Below are 23,975 nucleotides of genomic sequence, written 5' to 3' on the forward strand. Positions count from 1 at the left end.
AGTAACAGGTTTCATGTAAATGTGTGTGTTGTCTCTCCCACATAATGTTTTCGAAGAAACTGGTGAAGATACAGATACAGGAAGAGTTGGCATTAAACATTAGTCACCTCAATGTTAAATTGTCTCTTTCATTCCAAAATGTAAAAAACAAACAAACACACAAACAAAACAAAAACTAGACCAGGCCTGGTTGCCTATACCCAGGGCCTGCAAAATGTGGAGGTGGCCATAGCCAATTGACATGGAATCTGCTAAATATGACTGATAGATATTGATCACATGACTCTAGAGATTATATGTACTGATTTGTGTGAGTTTTGGACAAGATTTGTTGGAGTAGACAGCAAAAAGGAAAATGTAGTCTGGCACAAATGGCCGGGGCCTATATGTGTACTCGGGGCGAGGAAAGTTGTATAACCTGCTGCTGGGTGGTAATTAGTGGGGCCCCTTTCCGGAGGTTGATAGCGCAGTTGTATGGCTGGTGCGGCGGCAGCGACAGTGTTTGCTGAACGCAGGGGCTGGGTCATGATAAACGGCAGGTACTGATGACAGATCTGGTGGTAAGGGTTCTGGGGTGGAGCGAGGAACACACAGTGTGAAAAAAAAGTGGAATGTAAACAGTTAGCATGACAGAAAGTAGGCTACTCCATGGTGTCACCTTTCCGTCTGTTCGTTATCTATTTACATTTTTATGGCACAAGAAGCTTTCCCACCAGTTAGACCAGTGATTCTCAACCTTTTAAATTTCAAGGACCCCCAGTTTGATATGCATTAGATCATAATGTTTTATCTCATTAATTGTGTTCTTCACAGTAAAATGCAGTGATATGCAATTCACATGCTGTGATAGTGAGTCTAGGCCTACTACTACTACTACTACTACTACTACTACTACTACTACTACTACTACTAGTAGTAGTAGTAGTAGTAGTAGTAGTAGTAGTAGTAGTAGTAGTAGTAGTAGTAGTAGTAGTAGTAGTAGTAGTAGTAGTAGTAGTAGTAGTAGTAGTAGTAGTAGTAGTAGTAGTAGTAGTAGTAGTAGTAGTAGTAGTAGTAGTAGTAGTAATAGTTGTTGTTTTTGTTTAATTTCTTTCTGTCTTTCTTCTTTTTTTTTTTTTTACAGTGGTGGTTGTTGGTGGTGGGATTAGGGATTTAAGAGGTATGGTATTTGAAGAGGCCTGCTTTGGAACTTCAGCTAGAACATCTCATACTGTCACATCTTCACCAGCCAGTAGAGGGAGTCCTTTTCCATGGACCAGGTGACAGGTACTCCCACCATTAACTACAGTAGCATACAGTACATAAAATAGTAGTATTTGATGCATAGTCACTAATGTATTCTTATGCATCAGCCTGTTTATTATACTTGATAAAAGGTAGGTTTATAGCTCTATATTCTACTACTACTACTACTACTACTCCTCAATGCTATACTGTGTTTGTTCAATAACAGGAGTCTCCCTGTCTCTCCGGCTCTTTACAGAAAATGCATTTTCAGGTCAGGATACCAATTTTATCCAATCAGTAGAGAGAATTTGGGTCATATCAAAGACTTAGCACTCAGCATCAAGTCCCTGCGACATACTAGCATCATCATGTCCAGGGGGTGTACTTGTACATCAAGCTGCCTCACGCTACAGAAACAGGAGATCGGCAAGTCTTACTTACTTACTCAGTAGAGAGAACTCAGGATACAGATTAAAAAAGTGAAATAGGAAGTGATGACACAAAGAAATGAGCCGACAAAATTCACTATACAATTGAAGCTAATAAATGGGTACTCTCTCATGATTGGCTGAAATTGGCAACCCACCTGAAATGTGTTTTCTCTCAAGAGCTGGAGAGACTGAACAAACATTCTATCCATAACAAACACTCACATAGCAATGGAATACAGAACTTTAAAAAATGTAACTAAAAAGCATGTTGTTTTAACAAAAATCACTTACCCTACCTTTAATGTCTTTAAATTATTCATCACATTCCATAAACTGATACTTGAATACCATATTGCAGTTATCCTGATACATCGATACCTGATCATTTACTGCCATTGTAATGTGGTGCTACAATGTCTTGTTGCACTGTTGATTTTGTATCTGTACTGATTGTTTAGTTTCTTGTTCTACTCCACTTTTGGCAGATCAGTTTACACTTCCACGCTGCATCTGCTATCATGTAAGGTGGATAGTTGAACACTGTGAACTGTAGGCCTACTGAAGTGAATTGAATGCAAACACCTTCTCTCCCCTCTGTTGCCTCCCTAGAAGTCTTCATGGTTTCAATAAGGGGGTCTTCATGGTTTCAATAAGGGGGGAATAACTGAAAGGCGTGAACTGTCAACCCTCATTATAATGAGTACTCATATAGAAAATAGCAGAACTACAAGCTTCGCATTGCAATGCTTTGTGAGCTTGTGGTGGCTGGATCACCAAATTGAGAGCAAGCTGTCAAATCTAGGTGTCACAGATTAATTATGAAGATTCAGCAACTGCATTGCCTGGAAACCGGTCCATAGTCCCACCCCCCAACTATGACCTCATACCAGTGGAAACCACATCTTTATGGAGCTTTGCCCATTTCAACACATTATAGAAGTATATTGACAGAGATCAAATATGACATTTCATTAAATCTGGTGTGTGTAATTATTTGATCACACATCTTTTTCTATTCTTTCATTTTTTGTTTGAAATATTTTAATGATAGAGAAGTGTAGAACCGGCAGACTTTTCAAAAGAACCAAAGCTACGTATGAGCCACATAAGTAATGAGTTAAAAAAAAAACAACGTTCTAAAATGGTTATTCATAACACCCTGTACAATAGCAAATAGGACTGCCAAAAATCCCCAGGATTTAAATAATATAGCCTACTCCAGACCATTATCACCATGTACTCATTTGTGTTCTTCTCAGTAAAAGAAGGCTATGCAGTGCTATTTCAGGGCTGACTATGATATTCGATAAGCCAACTATATTGAAATAAAGGCTTATTTTCAACATGTTGGTGAAAGCAGAACTTGAAATGATAACCATTCACCTGCCAAATGCTGGTGATTTCTGTTGGCTGATTCCACAATCCACTCTGTCACCATATGAGTACTTTGGATTCTAAAGAATTAGACTGGCTTAAATTATGTATTGATTCACCACTCTGGAGTTGCCTATAAGTGAACCTAACAACGATAAAGATCCTGTCCATGACCATGCAGTCAATTCAAACCTCTTTCAAACAGCTGTGGTTAAACAGAACGCTGATCCTCCGTTCATCTCTCCCGGCATGTTCACTCCATTTCCTACTCCTTCCCCTCCTCCCATGCCTTTTTCACTCCCCCTCTCTCCTCCCATCTCTCTGTCAGAGTTAGTCTGATTGGCCGGCTTTAGACCTTCATCAAACGCATCCTCGTCGATGTACAACAGAGGTGCCTCCTCCTCCCATATCTTCACCTCCTTCGAACCTTCCTCCCCCACGGGCGACGGAGGGCCTCCTCCCTCTCCACTCTCGCCCTCGGCGGCGAATGTGCTCATCGCCACCGCCTCCTCGTCCCTCACTCCCTCCTCCGCCTTGCCTGCCTCGCCCCCGCCATCGCACTCCTCCCCGCGTAGTTTGACTGGCCCCGCCCAGGCGTCGTCACCCTCTCCTCTGCCTTTGCTCTTCCTCGTCCACTTGCCACTCCGGCCGCTGAAGCCCAAGTGCTTGGACTGGCTCCGCCTCCTCCGCCTGACGAGCAGACAGATGCAGATGACTCCGCCCACACACATCACCCCGGCCAGGAGAGCCACAATCACGATCCAGAGCAGCGGGAGTCCTCTGCCCTCTATAAGGACTGGAGGTAGGGATGTCGCTGGTGGGGTGCTGGCGGTGGGGGCCGGAACGATGGGACCCGCACGGGTCTTTTTGAAAGGGGTGGTTGTTGAGAGTTGTGAAGGCACACTGGTGATGGTGGGTGTGAGGGACATGACTACATCATCATCATCATCATCAACAACAGCAACAACAGTGGTGGCGAGATCAGATGCTGGTGGAATGGATGCGGTTTGGGGGGTGGTGGATGGTGGCGACATTGTAGTGGTGGTGGTCAGTGCATCTGTCGGGCCCTCTGTGGTTACGAGAGCAGTTTCTGACACGGTCATGGTCGGCGCCTCGGCCGGACCCTCCATGGTTATGAGAGCCTCTTCTGACACGGCCGTGGTCAGTGTATCGGCCGGCGTAGCTGTAGGAGCTTCACTGTCAATTGTATCCACAGTCGAAGAAGTTGATATGTCTAACAACGGATCTGTCGCAGCGGTGACTTCAGTTACGGCAGTGTCTTGAGTTACAGCTGCTGCAGGTTGTCCCTCGTCTGCGGTGGCATCCATGGATGTAGGGTCCTCTGGTGTTGTGACATCCTGAGCAGGTGGACTCGTTATTATGTTGATGTCAGTGACATCCTCGGGTTCTTCTGTTGTCTCAGCCCCCTGAGCAGGTGGACTCGTTATTAGGTTGATGTAAGTTGTTTCCACTGGTGTTACTTCATGTACAGGCGAGACCGTCTCTTGGGCATGGAGAAAGGACAGAGCGAGGGACAGTGACAGGAATAGAACCAGACCGTGAGTTGACCGGAGCGGAGCCATGTTAGGTGATGACATGGTTTGGTGGTGACCTTATCCAGAGTGGTCGTGGGTCAGAGTTCAGTTCACTCAGATGATCTTTGTGTTCTTGAAGCGTCAGTTAAATGACTCGTGTCAGAGCTGAGCCGAGTCACAGCATCCTTCATCGGTTCTGTCCTTTTTTCTGTAACAAGCCAAACCGTCACTTTGTGAGTTTGGAACTTTTTGTTCCAGTACCTCTTCAACGTTCACTGCGGTGTTTGGTGTCGGAAGAGACACAACCCTTTGCTTCCTGTTTCTTCTCTAACGTCAGTTCTTGAGCTCACTGCTGGATATTTCAAGAGTTGCGTGGGAAGCTGCAGCATTGATGAACCCAAACTAGACAGATAGAGAAATGAACAGAGTTATACGTTTAAGGCCCTCCTCTATCAAACACTCCTCCACCCATCATTTTGTTCACTTTCTTAGTGTAAACTTTCTTTGTGTACATTTGAGGAAGTGAACAGCTGCTGTTTATTTTTGTCCACAATTTTACATTGAAATGTAAATGTTGATAATAATGTGAATAACAAAACATTTATACGAAAACCACAGTTGAGATATGCAAACAGCCCAAAACCTTTAGAAATGTCTCATGTTGATGTGTCAAAAAACTGACCTGAACTTTCTAAAATGCTCTTACTATGTATTGTGTATCATAAAACGTACTAAAAGTAGCATGTGAATATAATTCAATTCTTACAAGTCTTTAAGGAAGTCCAAACCAAGTAGTGCACTTACTCACATGTGATGGGTGGTGTGATGGAGACAAATCCCTTTTAAGACCCAAGTCACACAGCGTCTTTGTGCATGTGCTGTGCCTTGCACTAATTCACATACAAAACAGTATTCCTTTCCTCTTTTCTCTTCTTCATTTCTCTCTCTCTCTCTCTCTCTCTCTCTCTCTCTCTCTCTCTCTCTCTCTCTCTCTCTCTCTCTCTCTCTCTCTCTCTCTCTCTCTCTCTCTCTCTCTCTCTCGCTTCTGTGTGAAATGATGTGGGTACTGCTGAGATAGGTGGAGCTGGATATTTGCCCAGACACCCTGAGCCTGTTTTGTTCATGCTGTCATGTTGCTATACTTTCTGCAGAGAAAAAGGAGAAGTTTGTTCCACAAAGGGAAGCTGATTCTGATTCTGTTGTTGTGCACGTTTAGGCATTATTCCGAAAGTAAATCATTCTATATTTGCATAGTGCATTTCATTTATTGCATGTAAAATAAAACGGATGCCTGGTTACAACGACAATTCAATAAAATGGTCAAACAGGCTTAGGTTTGAATAAGACCTCACATTTAAACATTACTAAACATTATTTTGGGTATGTGAGCTTGTAGATAGGCTTTAAACCCTATATACTTAGTTGACTGGAGTCCCACAGTGCTCTATACTAGGCACCCTAATGTTTTCCTTCTACACCAAATATCTTCCCCGATTTATGCAACGTTTGTGAGCTTGCAGATCCGCTATTTTCGCTCAGTGTTCGCCCCAGAATTGGGACGCTGGGGTTCAAGTGATTCAGTAGTTGAGTTGTGGGTGGGGAACCTCTCAATCTAACGTTGACACGAGGTGTTACTCATATCCGTCCTCCACCCAGCTTTCATTTCTAAACTTTGATGGGAACGCATCAGACAAGTGCGACAGCTGCAAAACACCTCTTCACCCTCAATTGTAACCTACTTTCTGTGTAACGCTCTGCTACAAGTTAGTATAGATACAGATTTGGGACTTTGAAAAGCATGCTAAATTAAATACCCATGTTTTCACTGTAGAGCAGTGGTTTTCAACCTTTTTCACGCCAAAGACCCCTAAATTGATATATATTTGGCCGCGGACCCCCATCTGAAAATGTTTTGCGGCAGGGACCCTCAGAAGCAAAGATTTGAGTTAAAAATGGTGGTCCCTGGACCACTGGTTGAGAACCACTGGTGTGTAGAGGACTCCAAAGTTCACCTGTTGTTGTGATCGTTGTTTATGTGGGTTGTGTGTGTGTTTGTTTAGTTTCTACTTCCTCTCTCTCTCTTGTTGTGAATGACTGACAGACAGTTTGACTGGTTGTCATGTTGTCCTAGTTTAGTTTTTTTTAAATGATTTCTTCCTTGTAAGTCTTTCTCTTTCCTCGGGGCTAACTAGTAACTTTAGTTACTAGTTACTTTTCAGATATAAATTATGATATTATGGAACATACATTAACCCCTTTAGCCCTATTTTATACACAGGCTATTTGAAATTAGCCGATCTACAAGCTCACAACGCGTAGCGATGCGACACGTTGTGAGCTTGTAGATCTGCTATTTTCAAACGCTTTAGTACTTTTACTTTTGGTACTTTAAGTACATTTTGATGCTAATACTTTTATACTTTTACTCAAGTAATTTTTGTATTCTGGACTTTTACTTGTAACAGAGTATTTCTATATTGCAGTATTGATACTTGAGTACTTTTTCCACCACTGGTTAAAAGAGGAAGAGGTTGTCACAAGCCCAGATGGACGTAAAGGGTTTCACTATCTAATGCAGGGGTCTTCAACAGGGGGTCCGGGACCCCTAGGGGGTCTTCAGAGTTGCTACAGGGGGTCCGCCAAATCTCTGTGATAAGATCATTGTTTCTTTATACCACTTGAACAATAGCATTCCTATTCTAAGGACAACTTTAGCCGAAAATGGCCGATCTACAAGCTCACAACGCCTGACAAGAGGGGAAAAAGAGCAGACCAAGTACAGAGTGAAAGTTTACTAAGTATTGACGGTTTAAGTCGTTAAATGTCTGACAATACACATTAACATGAATCCAACATCTATGAAAAGCTTTAATCTGCAACACAATTTTATGTAATATATAGTGGGGGTCCCTTCTTCATCTCTTTCTCAGTTAGGGGGTCCTTGGCCTGAAAAGGTTGAAGACCCCTGATCTAATGGATACCTCCACTGTACCAGAATGAATTTGAAACCTCATGAACTTAAAATAATCAAATCTGTACCTAAGAAACCAGAAGCCAGCATGATGAATGACCTTTGACCATTTGCACTTACTTCTATTCTATCATTTCAGCTCTACTTTTAACGCAATGAAAACATAATATATTCACTTGAACTGACTTGGACTTTGGAACAACAGTGGCCTTGTTCTTTGGATCAGAGACTTCCTCTCTAATCGACCACAGAAAGTCTGTCAATGAAAATATGTCTGATCAACTTACTGTCTAATACAGGATGTGTTCTATCGACTGTATTGTTTTCTGTTTACGCAAATGGAAACCTTATCCAAGAACAATGATGCAGGTTGTATAAGTATGCTGATGACATGCCATGGCCTTAGTTGCACCTTTATTGAAGGGATATTGTCTTGAAGAGGGTTATCTGAGATACACGCACACACGCACACATACACACACGCACACACACACACACACACACACACACACACACACACACACACACACACACACACACACACACACACACACACACACACACACACACACACACACACACACACACACACACACACACACGCACACACACACGTACACGCACACAAAGCTCTTCAAACATGGAGTCAAAGCAGTGGTAGGATTGTAAATTCACCTACAAGAAATGTTCACAGTGCCTTTATCTTCCCAGAAGACTCAACAGTCTTTATGACATGAATGTGAACCATTAAAAAAAAACTGTGTAGAAGACTCTGATCTAGAGTGTGTAGCCTACTCATTGTTTATTTTTACATTGTTGCAGACTAAGCAGTAATGCCTAATGTATTCTCCGTTGTACGAGGTTGTCGCACACACCGACAATAGCAGATCTACTGTATGATGTGTCACATACCTCAGACCTTAGCTGAGTTATCTGTACATCTGGAACAAAACTCTAGGCTGCCACTGGCAATCAAAAAACTCCTTTATCCCATTTACTGTAGATCTGGAACACCTATACGTTGTTATACTGTACCTTTCAAGCCGGGAACACCTCTGTGTGTAGTTGTTCTATACAGTATAGTATATCATCGTCTCTGTCGGGTGAAACCTCATTAATTATGTCCAAAACTGTTACTTTTCAGGATTCAAATTCAAAAATAGCAAAAGTAGCAGATCGACAAGCTTGAAATGCGCTGCGTTTCGGGCTTGTAGATCTGCTAAGTTTTGATGCTTTTGTGTGACGCTGTAGTATGATCAAGTAGGGCGTTAACTTATGGAAAAACACCAAAAGTTGGAATATGGAGGCAACGATATAGTATATAGCAACATAAATGTTTTGTTTTTCTGAACAGGGTGAAACCTCCTTGGCAGAGATCATACATTTTTCTATAAAACCACAAACACTGCAATACGCATATAAATATGACTATTTACTGTGTTTAAAATAAATCCACACCATCAACATTTAATGGACATTTATTTACAATCAAATTTACTTGAACATATCTGTTATGTGAACGAACAAAAATTCCAAAAGCAACATTTGCCATTTCAAAAATCTACAAAAACAAAAAAACAGACACAAATAATTATGATATATCATCCACCTCAAGAAACGAGAAACTGTAAGGTTGCCATGACAAGGATATCTACTCACTGATCTTTGGCTTTTTATGGTAGAACTATATGGGAACAGACCAGCTCAGTGGCCTTGTGTATAGAGTGTCTGACTCTGACCTGAGACTGTGAGGTCGGGGTTTGATCACCGGCAGACTATAAAAAATGACTATACAAATGGGACCCAATGTCTCCCTGCTTGGCACTCAGCATCAAGGGTTGGATTGGGGGTAAATCCATGCGCTTTGGGCCATATGGCGCGGCAAGCCTTACTTACTTACTACTGTATATGGGAACAAATGATGTTCCGTTAAACTCGTATGAGGCATACTGTACAACAAACAATTTATACAACTAATTAGCAATTGCTTAGGCAATATTTATAAACATCCATTCTTTTTTTTTTTTGCAACTTATTGTTTTTATTGTTATCATCATGAGACAACACAATTATGCATAGACAGCAACAACAAAATAATAAGAAAAGTAAAGCTAAACAAAAGACATACAGTTAATAAAATAAAATTAAAATAAAAATCAGGAGTAAAAGAGAAATATACAAACATCAAAGAACAGAAGAATGTACAATATGTATCCTCACACCTACACTTGTATCACATTATATAAATATCCACACACATACCGCACATTCAGGCTATCAAAATACACACAATACAAATATCTTTATAAAAAATATAATCTTATAATAACTCAATGCGTGCAAAAGGCGTCCACTTTTTGGTAAATTGCTCGTTTGTAGCCTCAACAAATAAGTGATTCTTTCCATATCTCTAATCTCTTTGACTTTAATCAACCATTGCTCGGGGGTCGGAGGGAGCAGACTCAACCAATTGATTGTGATGCATTTTTTGGCTGCTGATAACAGTATCTGAAGGAGGTAAATATTCTTCCTGCCTATAAACATCCATTCTTATTTACAATAGTTTTTCATACAGTATAGGCTACTGTAAATATACAAGTAGTGTGAAACCCTCTATCACTGATTGCTCTGCGTATAAATAAAATGTGTTGCTGTTGTATCTCACGTAATGCCAATTTCAACTCCAACCACCCTCCCACAACCACATAATATGTGGTTGTGTTATGATTAACTTATGAAAGGTTGCTGTATATAATGCAGCAACTTTTCATTTGGTTAATCATGTTTGGTTTTGAGGTTCTTCTGGGAAAGGTCTACCATTTGCATACCAAAAATCTGTGATGTCTTTTTGAGTCACTTTGGGCCACAGGCTCTCTTCCTTCCTTTCCTTCCTGCCCTCCCTCCTTCTCTTGCTCCTGTGGTCCTCTGTCTGTCTCGGCCTCTCTGCCGAACGCTCTTGCCCCACCATGGTGCTGTTGGCATACCAGAACTCCACCTGCTCTTCCACAGACGACTTATGAGCCACCCACAGATTCTGCAAGTCGTCTCCTTTCGCTGCCTCTGGTGGTTGCTCTCCACTCCCCCTCCGGTCGCTCTCTCGCTGCGCTGACAGACGCAGTCCAAGCCAGATAGTCAAGCCCAGAAAGAGAGCCGCCGTCACTCCCAGCACCCACAGGGTGATGAAACAGACCAGTTTAGAGGAATGGCGATGTGACGGTCTCTCCTCTCCTCCCTCTTTACACTTCGGAGAGCCGAAGTCGCCATCTTGGACCGTTTTCTCATAAGGAGTCCTGTTGATGCCGGTTGGGGGTGTGTGGTTGTTGCTTTCCACAGGGTCTAGAGTTTTGTACATTTTAATTTCTGTGGGGTTAATATACAGTGTGATGTTGCCTCCGGGCTGTGCTTCCCTGAATGCTTTGTCGTTCTCCGGCATCACCGTGTTGTTTGACTCTTTGTGGCTCTTAGCGACGTCCGCTGGTTGGCCAACAACTGACGTCTGTGTCACGGCGGTTTGACTGACATTAGCGGCTCGTCTGTTGTCTCCTTGGGAACCAGTGTTCAGGTCACGGAAAAAGGCTGAGCTTGTAGTTGCTGTCAGTCTTTGGTCAAACGTGCTGTTGGCTGTAGGCAGGGTTGTGGAAGCAACTGGCCCGGTGTTGGACTTCACATCAGGAGGTGATGTTGTTGAGGCATGTGAGGTCGGCTCAACGGTAGAGTCAAGCACAGGGGTTGCAAGGAGGTAAGGGAGGCAGAACAGCAGGGGTAGCAACGCTTCTGTCATCATCTGCCTCTCAGATAAACACTGAACAGTGACAGACAGAAACTTCCGTTATCACTTTTGCAAGTCAACATCCTGTTGTAACACTCCTTGCTTAACGATCCATCACACCAAACAACCACCCAACTAACTCGGTGGACTTCATAATGACGAATGATGTTAAAAAAAGAAAAGAAAAAAAGAAGCACCTACCTGATTTACAGTATCTTATCTCATTTGTTCACATCGCATCTCCACTGCCTCTTCTTCCCCTTGTGACAGGATTTCCTCTTTAGCTGACACGCTCCCACCCAGCTGATGGCTCACACAGGATATATCTCATGCACGCACACGGCCACGCCTCTGCAAACTGCAGCGAGGACCAGTGGTGGAAAAAGTTGTAATGTTTTACTTACGTAAAAGTATCAATATTGCAATGCAGAAGTACTCTGTTACAAGTAAAAGTCCGGAATTCAAATTTACTTGAGTAAAAGTACAAAAGTCACGTTGTGAGCTTGTAGATCTGCTATTTTCAAATAGTCTAGGTATAAAAGTAACTTGTAGCTAAAGTTTTCAAATAATTGTAGTGGAGTAAAAGTACAATATTTGCCTCTGAGATGTAGTGGAGTAGAAGTAAAAGAATAGACACTTGGAAATACTCCAGTAAAGTAAAAGTACCTCAAAATTGTACTTAAGTACAGTACTTGAGTAAATGTACTTAGTTACTTTACACCACTGGCGAGGACGCAGAGTACAAACAAAAGAAGGAGGGGGAAAATGTAGAAAACTGTTACACCCTGGTCGGTTGACCCCGGTTCGTTCATTTCTAATCTATAGTGAGGAAGCCGGCAGTTAGATTTCCATCACATGGGGTGACTGGCTGATGCAGGATGTGGTTTTGTGGCAGTGCCTCCCTGACGAGCTCCACGTAGTTTCAGGGAACCTATAGAACATTAGTTATCAAACTTTTTCAAGTCAAGGAATAGATTTTTATTTGGCCGTGGTCCCTCATCTGAAAAGGTTTCGTGCCAGGGACCCCCCAGAAGAGAAGATTTATGTTCAATCTGTTTCAAAAACATTTTCAATATAAAAAAATGAAAATCCAAAATAGCAGATGTACAAGCTCGCAGCTGGGCATGAAGTGAAACGCTTTGAGCTTGTAGATCTGCTATTTTGGAATAGCCAACGTAAAAATGGATAAAGTGGATACAATTATTGTGATGCTATATTAACTGGTTTTGCTGGGGACCCCCTGGAACACCCCCGAGGACCCCTGGGGGTCCCCGGACCCCACTTTGAGAACCACTGACCTAGAACATAGGTAGCATATATAAAGTTCCTCTTGTCTCTTGTCAGCGATGCTAATGCCTGATTTGTTTTACCTGATGCTTTACCGACTGGTGTAGGTTGCCATTGCGAAAATGTTTGAATACTTTTGCCTTCCTGAATTTGCCTGACGACACTTGTAGACCTACTAGAAGTTCGGGCCGTCGTTCACTTTGCAGTGCCACCTTACAGGCACCTCACAGTGTGAGAGAGAGTTTTGTGCTCTCCTAAATCCACGGCAGGCTTTGAAAGTACCCACTTCAGAAAGAGGTGACGTGCATCACCTCTCCAATGACCAAAACCCACTATGGAAGCCGTCGAACTGGTGCGATCTGACGGCATCCTAGAATTTATAGGTAGGATGTGATGTCATATACCGTCTCATCGTGATGTCAGATTACGTCACACTGGCGTGATGTCAGATTACGTCACACTGGCCACATACAACGTACGTACATACTGACAACCGACATGGCGCAGGATTCAAATTGTATATATATAGATTGTAACTCCATGGCTGAATTCATGAATGGTCATTGGCTCCTCTCCCCCTACAGAGTAGGAGGAAATATTGCCAATGGCAGAAGTTGATACACTGTATATAGTATATCCAATCTTTAGAGGTCAGCACAACAGAAATAGAGCACATGGGTTAAAGAAGGAAATGACTACTAACATAGCTAAAACTAAAGTACAATCACTGTCCCTTGTAGACACACTGTGCTCAGGTAAATAAACCAATGAACCAAAACCTTGAATTGCTTTTCTGATTCCTTCAGCATCCCTCAAGATCCTACTCAAAATTTTATTGTGGATGAAAGAAATGAAAAGATAAATCTGTGTGTTTTTAAAGCCTTTTCTCTTTCTTTCCCATATTGGCATATCCATTTAGTAGCTCTGTGAGTGCTTTTTCATTTTCTCTCCACCCGGGGTATTTTGGCCCTCAGCTGGTGCCATTGGCTGTCCCGGTTTAATTAGGGATTGTCTCGGATTACCAAAACCCAGATTGACATAATCTGTTTTGTGCCACTGACACCAAGAGTGTGTGCTACCGGTGTGTGGATAATATCGCAGCCAACTGCTCCAAAATTCCCAGACTTGACAGCAGCGCTGTGTGTGTGTGTGTTTGACACATCGGGTCAGACCCCACTCCGGCACATCATAGCCTCTCAATGGAGGGGGAAGAGTCAACCCCACCCGGGAGCGATACAGAGCAGAGTGAGACTTCACAGGAGGAGGTGGCTGCAGGATATGAAGAGGTGGAATGGAACGGATTCCTCCAGGGGGCGGCGGTGGCGGCGGAGGACGAAGAGGTGGTGGAGGAATGGAAGCCTGGCCAACCAGCCACCCCGAAGCAGGTCCTGAGGATCAATAGATACACTAGAGGTGGGTGAACGTTGCTGCGTGGCCCCCAAAGTTACAACCGTGTGTGTGTGTGTGTGTGTGTGTGTGTGTGTGTGTGTGTGTGTGTGTGTGTGTGTGTGTGTGTGTGTGTGTGTGTGTGTGTGTGTGTGTGTGTGTGTGTGTGTGTGTGTGTGTGTGTGTGTGTGTGTGTGTGTGTGTGTGTGTGTGTGTGTGTGCGCGTGTGCGTGTGCGTGCGTGCGTGTTGGGGATTTTAGGCTCAGGAGTGGACACTATGCTTCTACGTCTGATTAAAGCTCAGGATTAGTCAATGATGCTACACCCAATTTGTTAATGCATGGCGCATGCACATAGCGTACATGTACATTTGTGTGTGTGTGTGTGTGTGTGTGTGTGTGTGTGTGTGTGTGTGTGCGTGCGCACACGCGCGTGAGTGTGTGTTTGTGTGTGTGCGCGCGCGTGTGTGTGTGTGTGTGTGCGTGCGTAACACTACCATATTTTTGAATTAATTTGAAGTAACATGAAGAAAGAAGTGTCTGATTTCATAGTTAACATATTTGATTGTTTCATAGATGTTGGTTGTTACCTTGAAAACCTGTCATTTTTGGCAAGCAACACTGTCATGAGATGGCGTTCACATTAAGCTGAACCACTTATGCTCTATAGAAGACAGAAGAAGAGGAATGGCAAATATAAAATGGCCCCTATGAACAGAAAGTAACAGAAAAAGGCTGTCTAAACATAAAAGAAGAGGTTTATGACGAGAAGATACCTTTTTATTTAAATTATTTTTTATTTAAGGTGTAAGAGAAATTACTTTGTATTCAAGTTGTGTATGCATAGGCAAACAGTTCACACAGAGTCCCACAACAAGTTAAAGAAGTGTGTCTTTTCAGTGTAGAGTGGTCATTAATGTACTCGTATCAGCCTCTTCCTCTGACCTGGCGACCAAAAGCATGATGTACTGTATATAACAGAATCATTTTAAACAATAAAATAAAATGAAAACTAAAACAAATCATTGATTGATTGATTGATTGATTGAATACTTTATTAACAGTTTGCAAAAATAGTACAGTGGTACGATTATATATATCCGATAATGATGCTAAAATATTAACAAAAAAAACCTATGGGCTTGTTTCCATTGTGGTCCTATGTATTCAATTCATCAAGACATTTAAAAACATAATACAAGAAATCATCTAGCAATAAAAGTATATGTACAGAAAACAATTGGAGGGTGGGGGGGGGGGCATTTCTGGTGTCAAGCTTAGAGGACTTTTCTAGGACCAGTTGCAAATTGCAGACAGGTGCTCTTTTATGGTTTTGAAGGAGGGTAAGCCAGTCACACTTTTAGCGGTGCCAGCCGCTCTACACTTGACTATGTCCGTCCGTATGTCCGTTTGTCCGTTTGAGCCCGGATGTCCGTTTGAGCACGGGCTTTAAACAGCTATAACTCCAGTTCGCAGCATGCCAGCAAGTCCAAATTTGGTATGTGGACTTAGACCACCAATAGGGACGAGCATTGACTGCTGAAGCCCCGCCCCGCCCTATTATAGCGCCACCAGGAGGCCCGTTTGAGCCCGGATGTCCGTTTGAGCACGGGCTTTAAACAGCTATAACTCCAGTTCGCAGCATGCCAGCAAGTCCAAATTTGGTATGTGGACTTAGACCACCAATAGGGACGAGCATTGACTGCTGAAGCCCCGCCCCGCCCTATTATAGCGCCACCAGGAGGCCACTGGCTTTAAACAGCTATAACTCCAGTTTGCAGCATGCCACCAAGTCCAAATTTGGTATGTGGACTTAGACCACCAATAGGGACGAGCATTAATTGCTGAAGCCCCGCCCCGCCCTATTATAGCGCCACCAGGAGGCCACTCACCAAAGGCACCGCTTCCTTCACACAGGGTGCGATTTTTTAATGGCTGTTGGTTTGGCATTCCACATTTTGGTAGCATAATAGTCAAACGAATTTAACCCCATGTTTGTGCTGAATCTGGTTTGAACGAGATCAATGTAGCTCCCTCTGGTGTTGTGTCTGTGTGTGTCTCAAGTTGTTGAAGTAGTTTGAACCTTGAGTATCTTGAAGACCAGGCCCATTGCAAGTTGCTGTATACTCTGTCCTCTACCTACCTGAGCCATCCCACCCTAGCATAATGAGCAGGGGTTAGGTGAGTTGTAGGTGTGAGGTAGTAACCGGATCAATTTGTTTTGAGAGGTCTGAAGTTTTGTTTTAACCCCTTTGTGGTGCTAGAGTACCATGAGGTGCATGCATAATCAAAATGACATTGTGTTAGTGCTCCAGCTAGTGTCCTCAGTGTATTCCTACTGACCAACGAGGAGATGCTGCCCAAAAATCTTGTTCTTTGGTTGACTTATTGGTTACTTTTGTTGCCATTTTTTCACTGGAAAGATTGTTCTCTAAAATACAAACCATGTAGGTGATTTCTTCTTTCCTTGTGATAGCATTATCACCCACTTTGATCATATCAATCATTATGTAACTGTAGTGGATACCCTCTTGAACCTGCTTATTATATTATTATTTTTTAGCGTACAGCACAGGGCGAAGAGGAATGATATATATTCATATATGATATATATTCATATATACATAAAGAATATATTGCTGTTATCTGGCAGAAACCTTTTATCTCCACATTTTAACTGTTTAATGTTTTATCATAAATTGATGGCCTGCTTCATCATACAAGAGTGTCGCATACAAGAGTGTCGCATACAAGAGTGCCGCATCATACAAGCTCACAACGCAGCATTGTGAGCTTGTAGATCGGCTATTTTCACTATTTTTAAATGTTTTTTTCAAAATGAACAATTTTGGACATACAAGGTTTTCAACAATATATATATTATACATAGTATTATGATGATGAAGATGAAGTGATGCTGACATTAAGATGCAGACCATCAGTTTTTGAAGACCCAGCTGCATGTTTGGCTTTTCTTTCAATGTTCTTCATCCCTTTAGTACTCCTTAATCTTTATCTTGTTATCCATGATCCTTTCTTTAACTATAACTTCACTATTGCTTTCTTTAGACAGAGAGGGGTGGTGTAAATCTCACACCTCACAACAATTCCATTTGATTGTGAGTCTAGGAAATTATTAAATTCATTAGCCTATGAAATCTCCACTTTCGCCGCAATTCGATTCAGTCAGATTTGATTTGTTTTTATTTAAACTCCATTTCATTTCAGCTCATGAAAATACATTGAATTCACACATTTGACTGGATGAAGTGAATTAGTCATTAGTGGACTGCAGACAAGAACTGATAAGTTCTGCCATAGATTAATCTTTCATTGAATTTCATTTTGGCCAAAGAATAGTCCATTATAAAAGAGCTTTTGATTCCAAATGGCATTAATCACCATCTTCGGATCGAAGCATCACAATGCATTAATGTTCACAGTCTAAAGGGGTTTTCAACTAATTGTGAGCCAGGGACCCCCATCCTGGGGGCCACTGTTGCGTTGGGTGGGTATATGGGCAAAGATTAGGTGTTTTCTTGAGTTTCTGTTTTTGCTGACTAGCTCATGCTCATTGTACACAGTAAACTCAATCTGCTTTACATTAAAGGATAACTAAAAATTAGTATCAATATAAAACAATGCCTACATATCTATGCATTAAATGCATAGATTTTTTACATAATGTTTTACATAATGCGTCTTCAAACAAAGACGTATCATGTAAAAACAAACAGATACAGTACACTGTGTACAGTGTTTGATGTTTATTACTTTAGAGGTTGCGGTTGTCGTATGTTTATTTACATTTTGTCCTTAAAACACCTCTAAACTTGCATGAGACAGGCTTTGACATGATCTAAATGTCTCAATACTTATTTAGCCTATGTTTGGCATTTCTCAACTGCCCTTGTCTAAATCTCAAGCAGACATGGGATCCTTGCTTATACAGAGAGATTTTTTCCCCCAGTTATTATTGATAAAATTACGTTTTATTCATAAAAAAAGAAAGTGACATAGTGCCGCTTTAACAAAACGGTGCAGAATAAGTAGCTAATCTCTCTAGACAGATCCTCAAAAAGAAGATGATGATTACTTTATTTTATTTTTTAATTTATGTATTTTACCGAATGGGTTCCCATATTGATAAGTAAGAGACATTTCATTTTGTTCGTAAATCAATCTATTGTCCATGGACTTGGCTATAGATTTTTCAAATCAATCTGTGCTTTAAAATTGATTAAAATTCAATGCCAGAATTGTATCCGTCTAATTTAGACTTTGTAGAGTTGACAATCCATTATTTTCATCGAGCTACACTGCCATGCAATAACACTGTATAACTTAGCTATATAAAATGGTCAGTTATTCAGTGACAATTTTATTTGGCTGTTAATAAAGCAACAACTGATGCACAAACTCCAAGTGGCATGCTACCGTCCCCACTGTCTCTGAGGGGTCAGGGTTAGCCTGGTACTAGCCAGACCGACAACACGGATCCACTCACATGTGGGAATCTGTGAGTGAATCCACGCCATCAGTCCGGCCGATACCAGGCCAGGTTGGTTGAGATGTTGCAGCTGGTGTGGCACTGTGGGTTGCCTACTACAGGCCTTGCTCCTCCTGCTCTGAGCAGAAGTAGGGTTTTTTCTGTGCGTTGCGTCGTCGTTGCTGCTGGGCACAGAAACATCTCACTCTGGCTAGCTATTATTATGCATTTATTTGACCAAAATGTAGTAGGTCATGTCTACAACCATGGCCACTAGAGGGCAACCAATAACCAAGTGTAAAACAACAGTGAGCACAAGCTGGAATACATGCCCATCAGCTATTTTTCATTATCTGTAAATTAAATAAAACTAAAATACAATAAAATATGTCATGCCCAAAATAGGGATACCAGGTTGAAAGTGGTAATAAAATTATATATATATATATATATATATATATATATATATATATATATATATATATATATATATATATATATATATATATATATATATATATATATATATATATATTTTAATGTCCTGTATGATAAGTTGGCTTACTACCATTCTGTTTGGCAGAGTACCTGTGTTCTCCAGGGGACAACATATACAACATCAACTTCTCCCGGTTCAAGATCAGGGACCTGGAGAGTGGAGCTGTCATCCTGGACATCAAGAGAGGTACTGTTACTGTGTGTTTCTATTACTTATTCACTTAACAACTTGAACCTAACCTATTATCTGCCAAGATATTTAGGTGTAAGTTAACCCATGGGAACACAGTCAACTAAGTACACGGCCCATGAAAATACGGTCAACATCAAATAGAATAGGGTTAAATAGGCTCTATGCACAGCAGCCATATTGGAAATAAATTGGGCCCTTAACAGGTCTTAACAATTATACTAATTAAGGCTCTGTTCCATTCTGGTCAAACAGAGTCATTGTTGTACTTCGCCCAGCAAAAAATCGAGTTTTTTTGTCATTGGTCATATTTTCAAAATCTCTGGTTGTAATCTGTGGGAAGTATGTGTCTCTGATGTCTTGGTACAATGGATAGACGGTTAGGAAGTGTAGCTCGGTTTCCACTTCATTTTGTGTGCAGTGGGTGCATAATCTGTCTTCTCAGGTATTCTGCCACTGCGTATTCTCTGTTTAGGGCCAGATAGCATTCTAGTTTACCCTGCTTTTGTGTTGCTTCTTTCCAATGTGTCAGGTAGTTTTCCTTTTGCTGTTTTATAATTTGGTTTAGTCCAATGGGTTTTCACACACACACACACACACACACACACACACACACACACACACACACACACACACACACACACACACACACACACACACACACACACACACACACACTATGGTTAGTAAAAAATCATGCAATTACAGTATAAGTCAAATCTCTCTCTTTCTCTCTCTCCATCACTATCTTTGTCTCTGCCCCCCCCCCCCCCCCTCTCTCTCTCTCTCTCTCTCTCACTCTCTCTCTCTCTCTCTCTCTCTCTCTCTCTCTCTCTCTCTCTCTCTCTCTCTCTAGACATCAGAGACATCAAGCCAGAGGATATACCTGTAGGAAGATTCATACGATATCATTTCTCTCCTTCATTCCTGGCCCTCCATGAGATAGGGGCTTTGTAAGTTAATCCCACACATTGTTTGGTTAAACGACCTGCTGCTGCCAGACCTGTGTGTGTGTGTGTGTGTGTGTGTGTGTGTGTGTGTGTGTGTGTGTGTGTGTGTGTGTGTGTGTGTGTGTGTGTGTGTGTGTGTGTGTGTGTGTGTGTGTGTGTGTGTGTGTGTGTTATTTGTGTACCGTTGCTGTCGGGCATAAACCTATTCATATCTTCATATTCTAACTTTTTGTGTTTTTCGTAACTTAATCCCCTACTTGATCATACTACAGCGTCACACAAAAGTAGCAGATCCGCAAGCTTCAAACACGGCGCTAAGTGACACGTTTTGAACTTGTAGATCTGCTACTTTTTGCTATTTTTTAATTTGATTCCTGAAAAGCAACGGGTTTTGGACATATGAGGCCTTCGCAGACAATAGCAGATCGACAAGCTTGTTGTGAGCTTGTCGATCTGCTATTTTCAGCGAAAGCTTCCCCCACTGTAACAGAAAACAGAAAAGCCTTGAGGGACTCCGCTCAACCATATAGGGTTCAAGTGGTCAAGGTGGGGGTCCTTGACATGAAAGAGTTTGAGAACCACTGATATTATAGCAACATAAGTGTTTCAGAAAACTGTTAGGATTTAGAAGACATTTTGTAGAATCGGAATCTCAGGCCTTAATGGGTTAAGCGGTTAGTTAGTGGTTAAGGAGTAGTTCACCCAAAATATGACTTATTTTCTATAGCATTGAATTCATGGAGATTTTTTTGTTTTTGTCGCATTCCTAAGCCAATAATTTGATGACCGGCATTCTCTCCGAAAGTCTCCTTTGAGTCTCCTACCGGATACATTAGCATCTTTCCGCCGGTAATCAAATTATTGGCTTAGGAATTCGACAAAAAAAAAGAAATCTCCATGAATTCAATGCTTCATGGGGTGTGTAATTGATAGAAAAGTATTTTGTAGGATGTACTATTCCTTTAAGAGCTGCCCCTTGTGTTCCAGGCTGGAGTTCAGCGTGGGCAGTGAGGCGGTGAGTTGCTTTCGACTGATCGAGAGGCACTTCTTCAGAAACCTGCTGCTCAAAACCTTTGACTTTGACCTGGGCTTCTGCATCCCCCACAGCGTCAACACCTGCGAACACATCTACTGCTTACCTGACTTAGAACCTTCCATAGGTGAGTTTTAGCCTCTATACTTTCAACCCGGCATCCCTGTTTCATGCATGTCATTTTATACAGGCACAACATTGACATAAAGTAAAAAAATAATAAAAAAAGTTTGCACAAAATGTGTCACAAAGTGCGCTGTGAACTTGTAGAGCTGCTTTTTCGTTGAACGTTCGCCTATTATGGCGTGCCCAGAATAGGGACGCTACGGTTCATGTGGTTAAGTCATTAACATGCGCTCGCACGCACGCACACAGCCACGCGCACACGCCCATGCACTCACACACAAACTAGTGGTTCAGTTTCTCAAACTTTGTCAATGAGCCCTAAATTAATATGTATTGGGCAACGGACCCCCATCTGAAAATATTTTGTGCCAGGAACCCCCAAACAAGTTATATTTTTAAAAGATATTCCCAAATTTTCAAATTTTCATTCGAGATTTTTTTAAAATAGCAGGTCGGCAAGCTGTGAGCTTGTAGATCGGCTATTTTCAAATAGCCAGAGTATGTATACTGTATAGGGTTAAAGTGGTTAAACGGATTTTGATGCTATATTAACTAATTTTGCTGGGGACCCCCTGAATCCCCATGGGGGATCGCTGGAGCCCACACAATGCTCTAAACACTAAACACTGCCCTCACCCTCTCACCTCCTCTACATCAAACCTTAACCCTGATTCTACACCTTTACTCTCTCTGTTCCCATTGGCCAGTGGACGAGATCATCGCCAACCCCTATGAGACGCGCTCGGACAGCTTCTTCTTCGCCAACAACAATCTCATCATGCATCATAAAGCAGAATACTCCTTCAAGCCCTGATGCGGAAGCCCTAAAGAAGCCACATAATAGGCTCTATGCACAGCAGCCATTTTGGAGACAAATTGGGCCTCTTCTTACTTCCTTCACAGTTACCCAATGATACTAATGAAGGCTCTGTTCCATTCTGGTCAAACAGAGTCAGGGTGCTGATATTGTGCATGTTGGCTCACTGGAAACACTAGTGGGTCTCAAAGTGTGGTCCAGGGACCCTCATGGTTCCTTGAGAGGGTGTAACTCTGAGAGTGTACAAATGGAACCAAATGGACCCTCCCGGGTCCATTTACTCTCAGAGATATGGGGGTCCTTGAAATGAAAACATGTGAGAACCACTGTGCTACACTAAATGGAACAGAGCCTTCATTAGTGTCATTGGTAACACCTGTGAAGGAAGTAAGGAAGGGGCCCAATTTCTGTCCAATATGGCTGCTGTGCATACAGCCTATTATGATTCTATGTTTTGTATTTGTGCGTCATCATCTTAGTCTCACCCACAAGTTAAACGAGTACAATGTTTATTACTGCATTATTTTTTTTCATGAGTTCAGAATTAGGAAGAAAAAACCTCTAACCAAAAGATTGCCTGTAAAGGGTGTGTGTGTGTGTGTGTGTGTGTGTGTGTGTGTGTGTGTGTGTGTGTGTGTGTGTGTGTGTGTGTGTGTGTGTGTGTGTGTGTGTGTGTGTGTGTGTGTGTGTGTGTGTGTGTGTGTGTGTGTGTGTGTGTGTGTGTGTGTGTGTGTCTGTGAGTGTGTGAGTGAGTGAGTGAGTGGTGATCAAAACTGTGTAACTAAAGGCAACAGAATCGCAGAAGAGCATTAGATATTTGTAGAGAAGAGAAATGATCATGTAAAGAAGCATTGTGACATGCTATCATCTACCTGCACAAGTAATAAAAGATGCATTTTTCATCCTCAGCTCTGTGTGCGTGTGTGTATGCGTGCGTGTGTGAGCAATACCACAATATTGTTGCTGTTGGGTAGAACCCTTTTATCTCCATATTTTTTTGTAAATTAATGCCCTACTTGATCATAGTACAGCGTCACACAAAAGTATCAAAAGTAGCAGATCTGCAAGCTCTTGTACTACTTTTTGCTACTACTACTACTACTACTAATGTATTTCTGTCTTCACTTACAATGTCACTTGTTTCTTCTGTATCCTGTATGAGTTCTCTCTTCTGATTGGACATAATTGGTGTCATGGCCTGAAAATGCATGTTCTGTTTATTAAAGAGCTGGAGACACAGCGGGAACCCTGTTAGTGAACAGGCACTCTAGCAATGATTACTATCAGAATATAGAGCTATTTAGCATTTATTTTCACAAAAGAAAATCACTTAATGTACCTTTAACTGTTTGTGAATACAATTTATTGTTAATCTCATATTATGTAAATACATTTTGCACATCATACTATAGCTTTAGAACAGATGTAAAAGGTATTTGATTTTTGACATAGATTTTGCAAACTGCAAGTTTCAGCTCATCAAAACCAATTGAAAACTCTGGTGAAAAGGACTTTATTCAATCTTATTACACGGCTTGGTTGAATGCTCAATTCTGATTGGTCAGTCATCGGTCATTATTTCTGGATAATGACCGATGATAATGACCGGTGAGACCGACGAGGAAACTGTGTAATCAGAGACTACAGAACACCTGCTCATATCAACCTGCGCTGCTTGATTTTATGCTTTATCCAACATGACAGCCATGTAAACAAACAACCAATGTCATACAACTAAACGTTGCTCTCAAGAATGTTTTTGAAAACATTTGAAGTGAGAAATAGACGACGCAATAACCGAAAAGTCATTCTATTTCATCCACTACACTTCCTTGTTTATCGTGGCGCAACAACGGGGGAATACCAAAACGCTCGCCCCAAAACATAGTCGCC

At 41.7% G+C, this 23,975-nt stretch overlaps 3 protein-coding genes across 4 annotated transcripts; 1 reads left to right on the top strand and 2 right to left on the bottom strand.

Moving 5' to 3' along the window:
• Positions 1–2,656: 2,656 nt before the first annotated feature.
• Positions 2,657–5,528, bottom strand: LOC311055244 (uncharacterized protein). Of its 2 annotated transcripts, none has more exons than XM_084071367.1 (2): positions 5,376–5,528; positions 2,657–4,969 (listed from the first exon to the last, which is right to left on the bottom strand). In XM_084071367.1, the coding sequence occupies exon 2, from the start codon at positions 4,628–4,630 to the stop codon at positions 3,230–3,232; it is 1,401 nt and encodes a 466-aa protein (XP_083927493.1). In that variant the 5' UTR covers positions 4,631–4,969; positions 5,376–5,528; the 3' UTR covers positions 2,657–3,229. The 2 variants fall into 2 exon arrangements, with proteins under 2 accessions (XP_083927493.1, XP_083927494.1); XM_084071368.1 differs by having other exon boundaries at positions 5,372–5,528.
• A 4,545-nt stretch (positions 5,529–10,073) lies between these two features.
• On the bottom strand, positions 10,074–11,594 carry LOC311055245 (uncharacterized protein). Its single transcript, XM_084071369.1, has 2 exons — positions 11,509–11,594; positions 10,074–11,340 (listed from the first exon to the last, which is right to left on the bottom strand). The coding sequence occupies exon 2, from the start codon at positions 11,320–11,322 to the stop codon at positions 10,318–10,320; it is 1,005 nt and encodes a 334-aa protein (XP_083927495.1). The 5' UTR covers positions 11,323–11,340; positions 11,509–11,594; the 3' UTR covers positions 10,074–10,317.
• A 2,199-nt stretch (positions 11,595–13,793) lies between these two features.
• On the top strand, positions 13,794–22,079 carry LOC311054614 (protein unc-119 homolog A-like; the record flags this gene model as incomplete). The annotated part of the gene is made up of 5 exons (XM_084070621.1): positions 13,794–14,007; positions 19,052–19,153; positions 20,013–20,109; positions 21,094–21,266; positions 21,973–22,079. 5 exons carry the CDS (start codon positions 13,794–13,796, stop codon positions 22,077–22,079), a joined length of 693 nt encoding a protein of 230 aa, XP_083926747.1.
• Positions 22,080–23,975: the final 1,896 nt, after the last annotated feature.

Source organism: Gymnoscopelus microlampas (assembly GCF_963454915.1).
Source record: "Gymnoscopelus microlampas genome assembly, chromosome: 11".
Classification (NCBI taxonomy): domain Eukaryota; kingdom Metazoa; phylum Chordata; class Actinopteri; order Myctophiformes; family Myctophidae; genus Gymnoscopelus; species Gymnoscopelus microlampas.

Coding starts and splice junctions, on each gene's coding strand:
- LOC311055244 (XM_084071367.1), bottom strand. CDS start 4,630: ATGTCATCACCTAACATGGCTCCGCTCCGGTCAACTCACGGTCTGGTT.
- LOC311055245 (XM_084071369.1), bottom strand. CDS start 11,322: ATGATGACAGAAGCGTTGCTACCCCTGCTGTTCTGCCTCCCTTACCTC.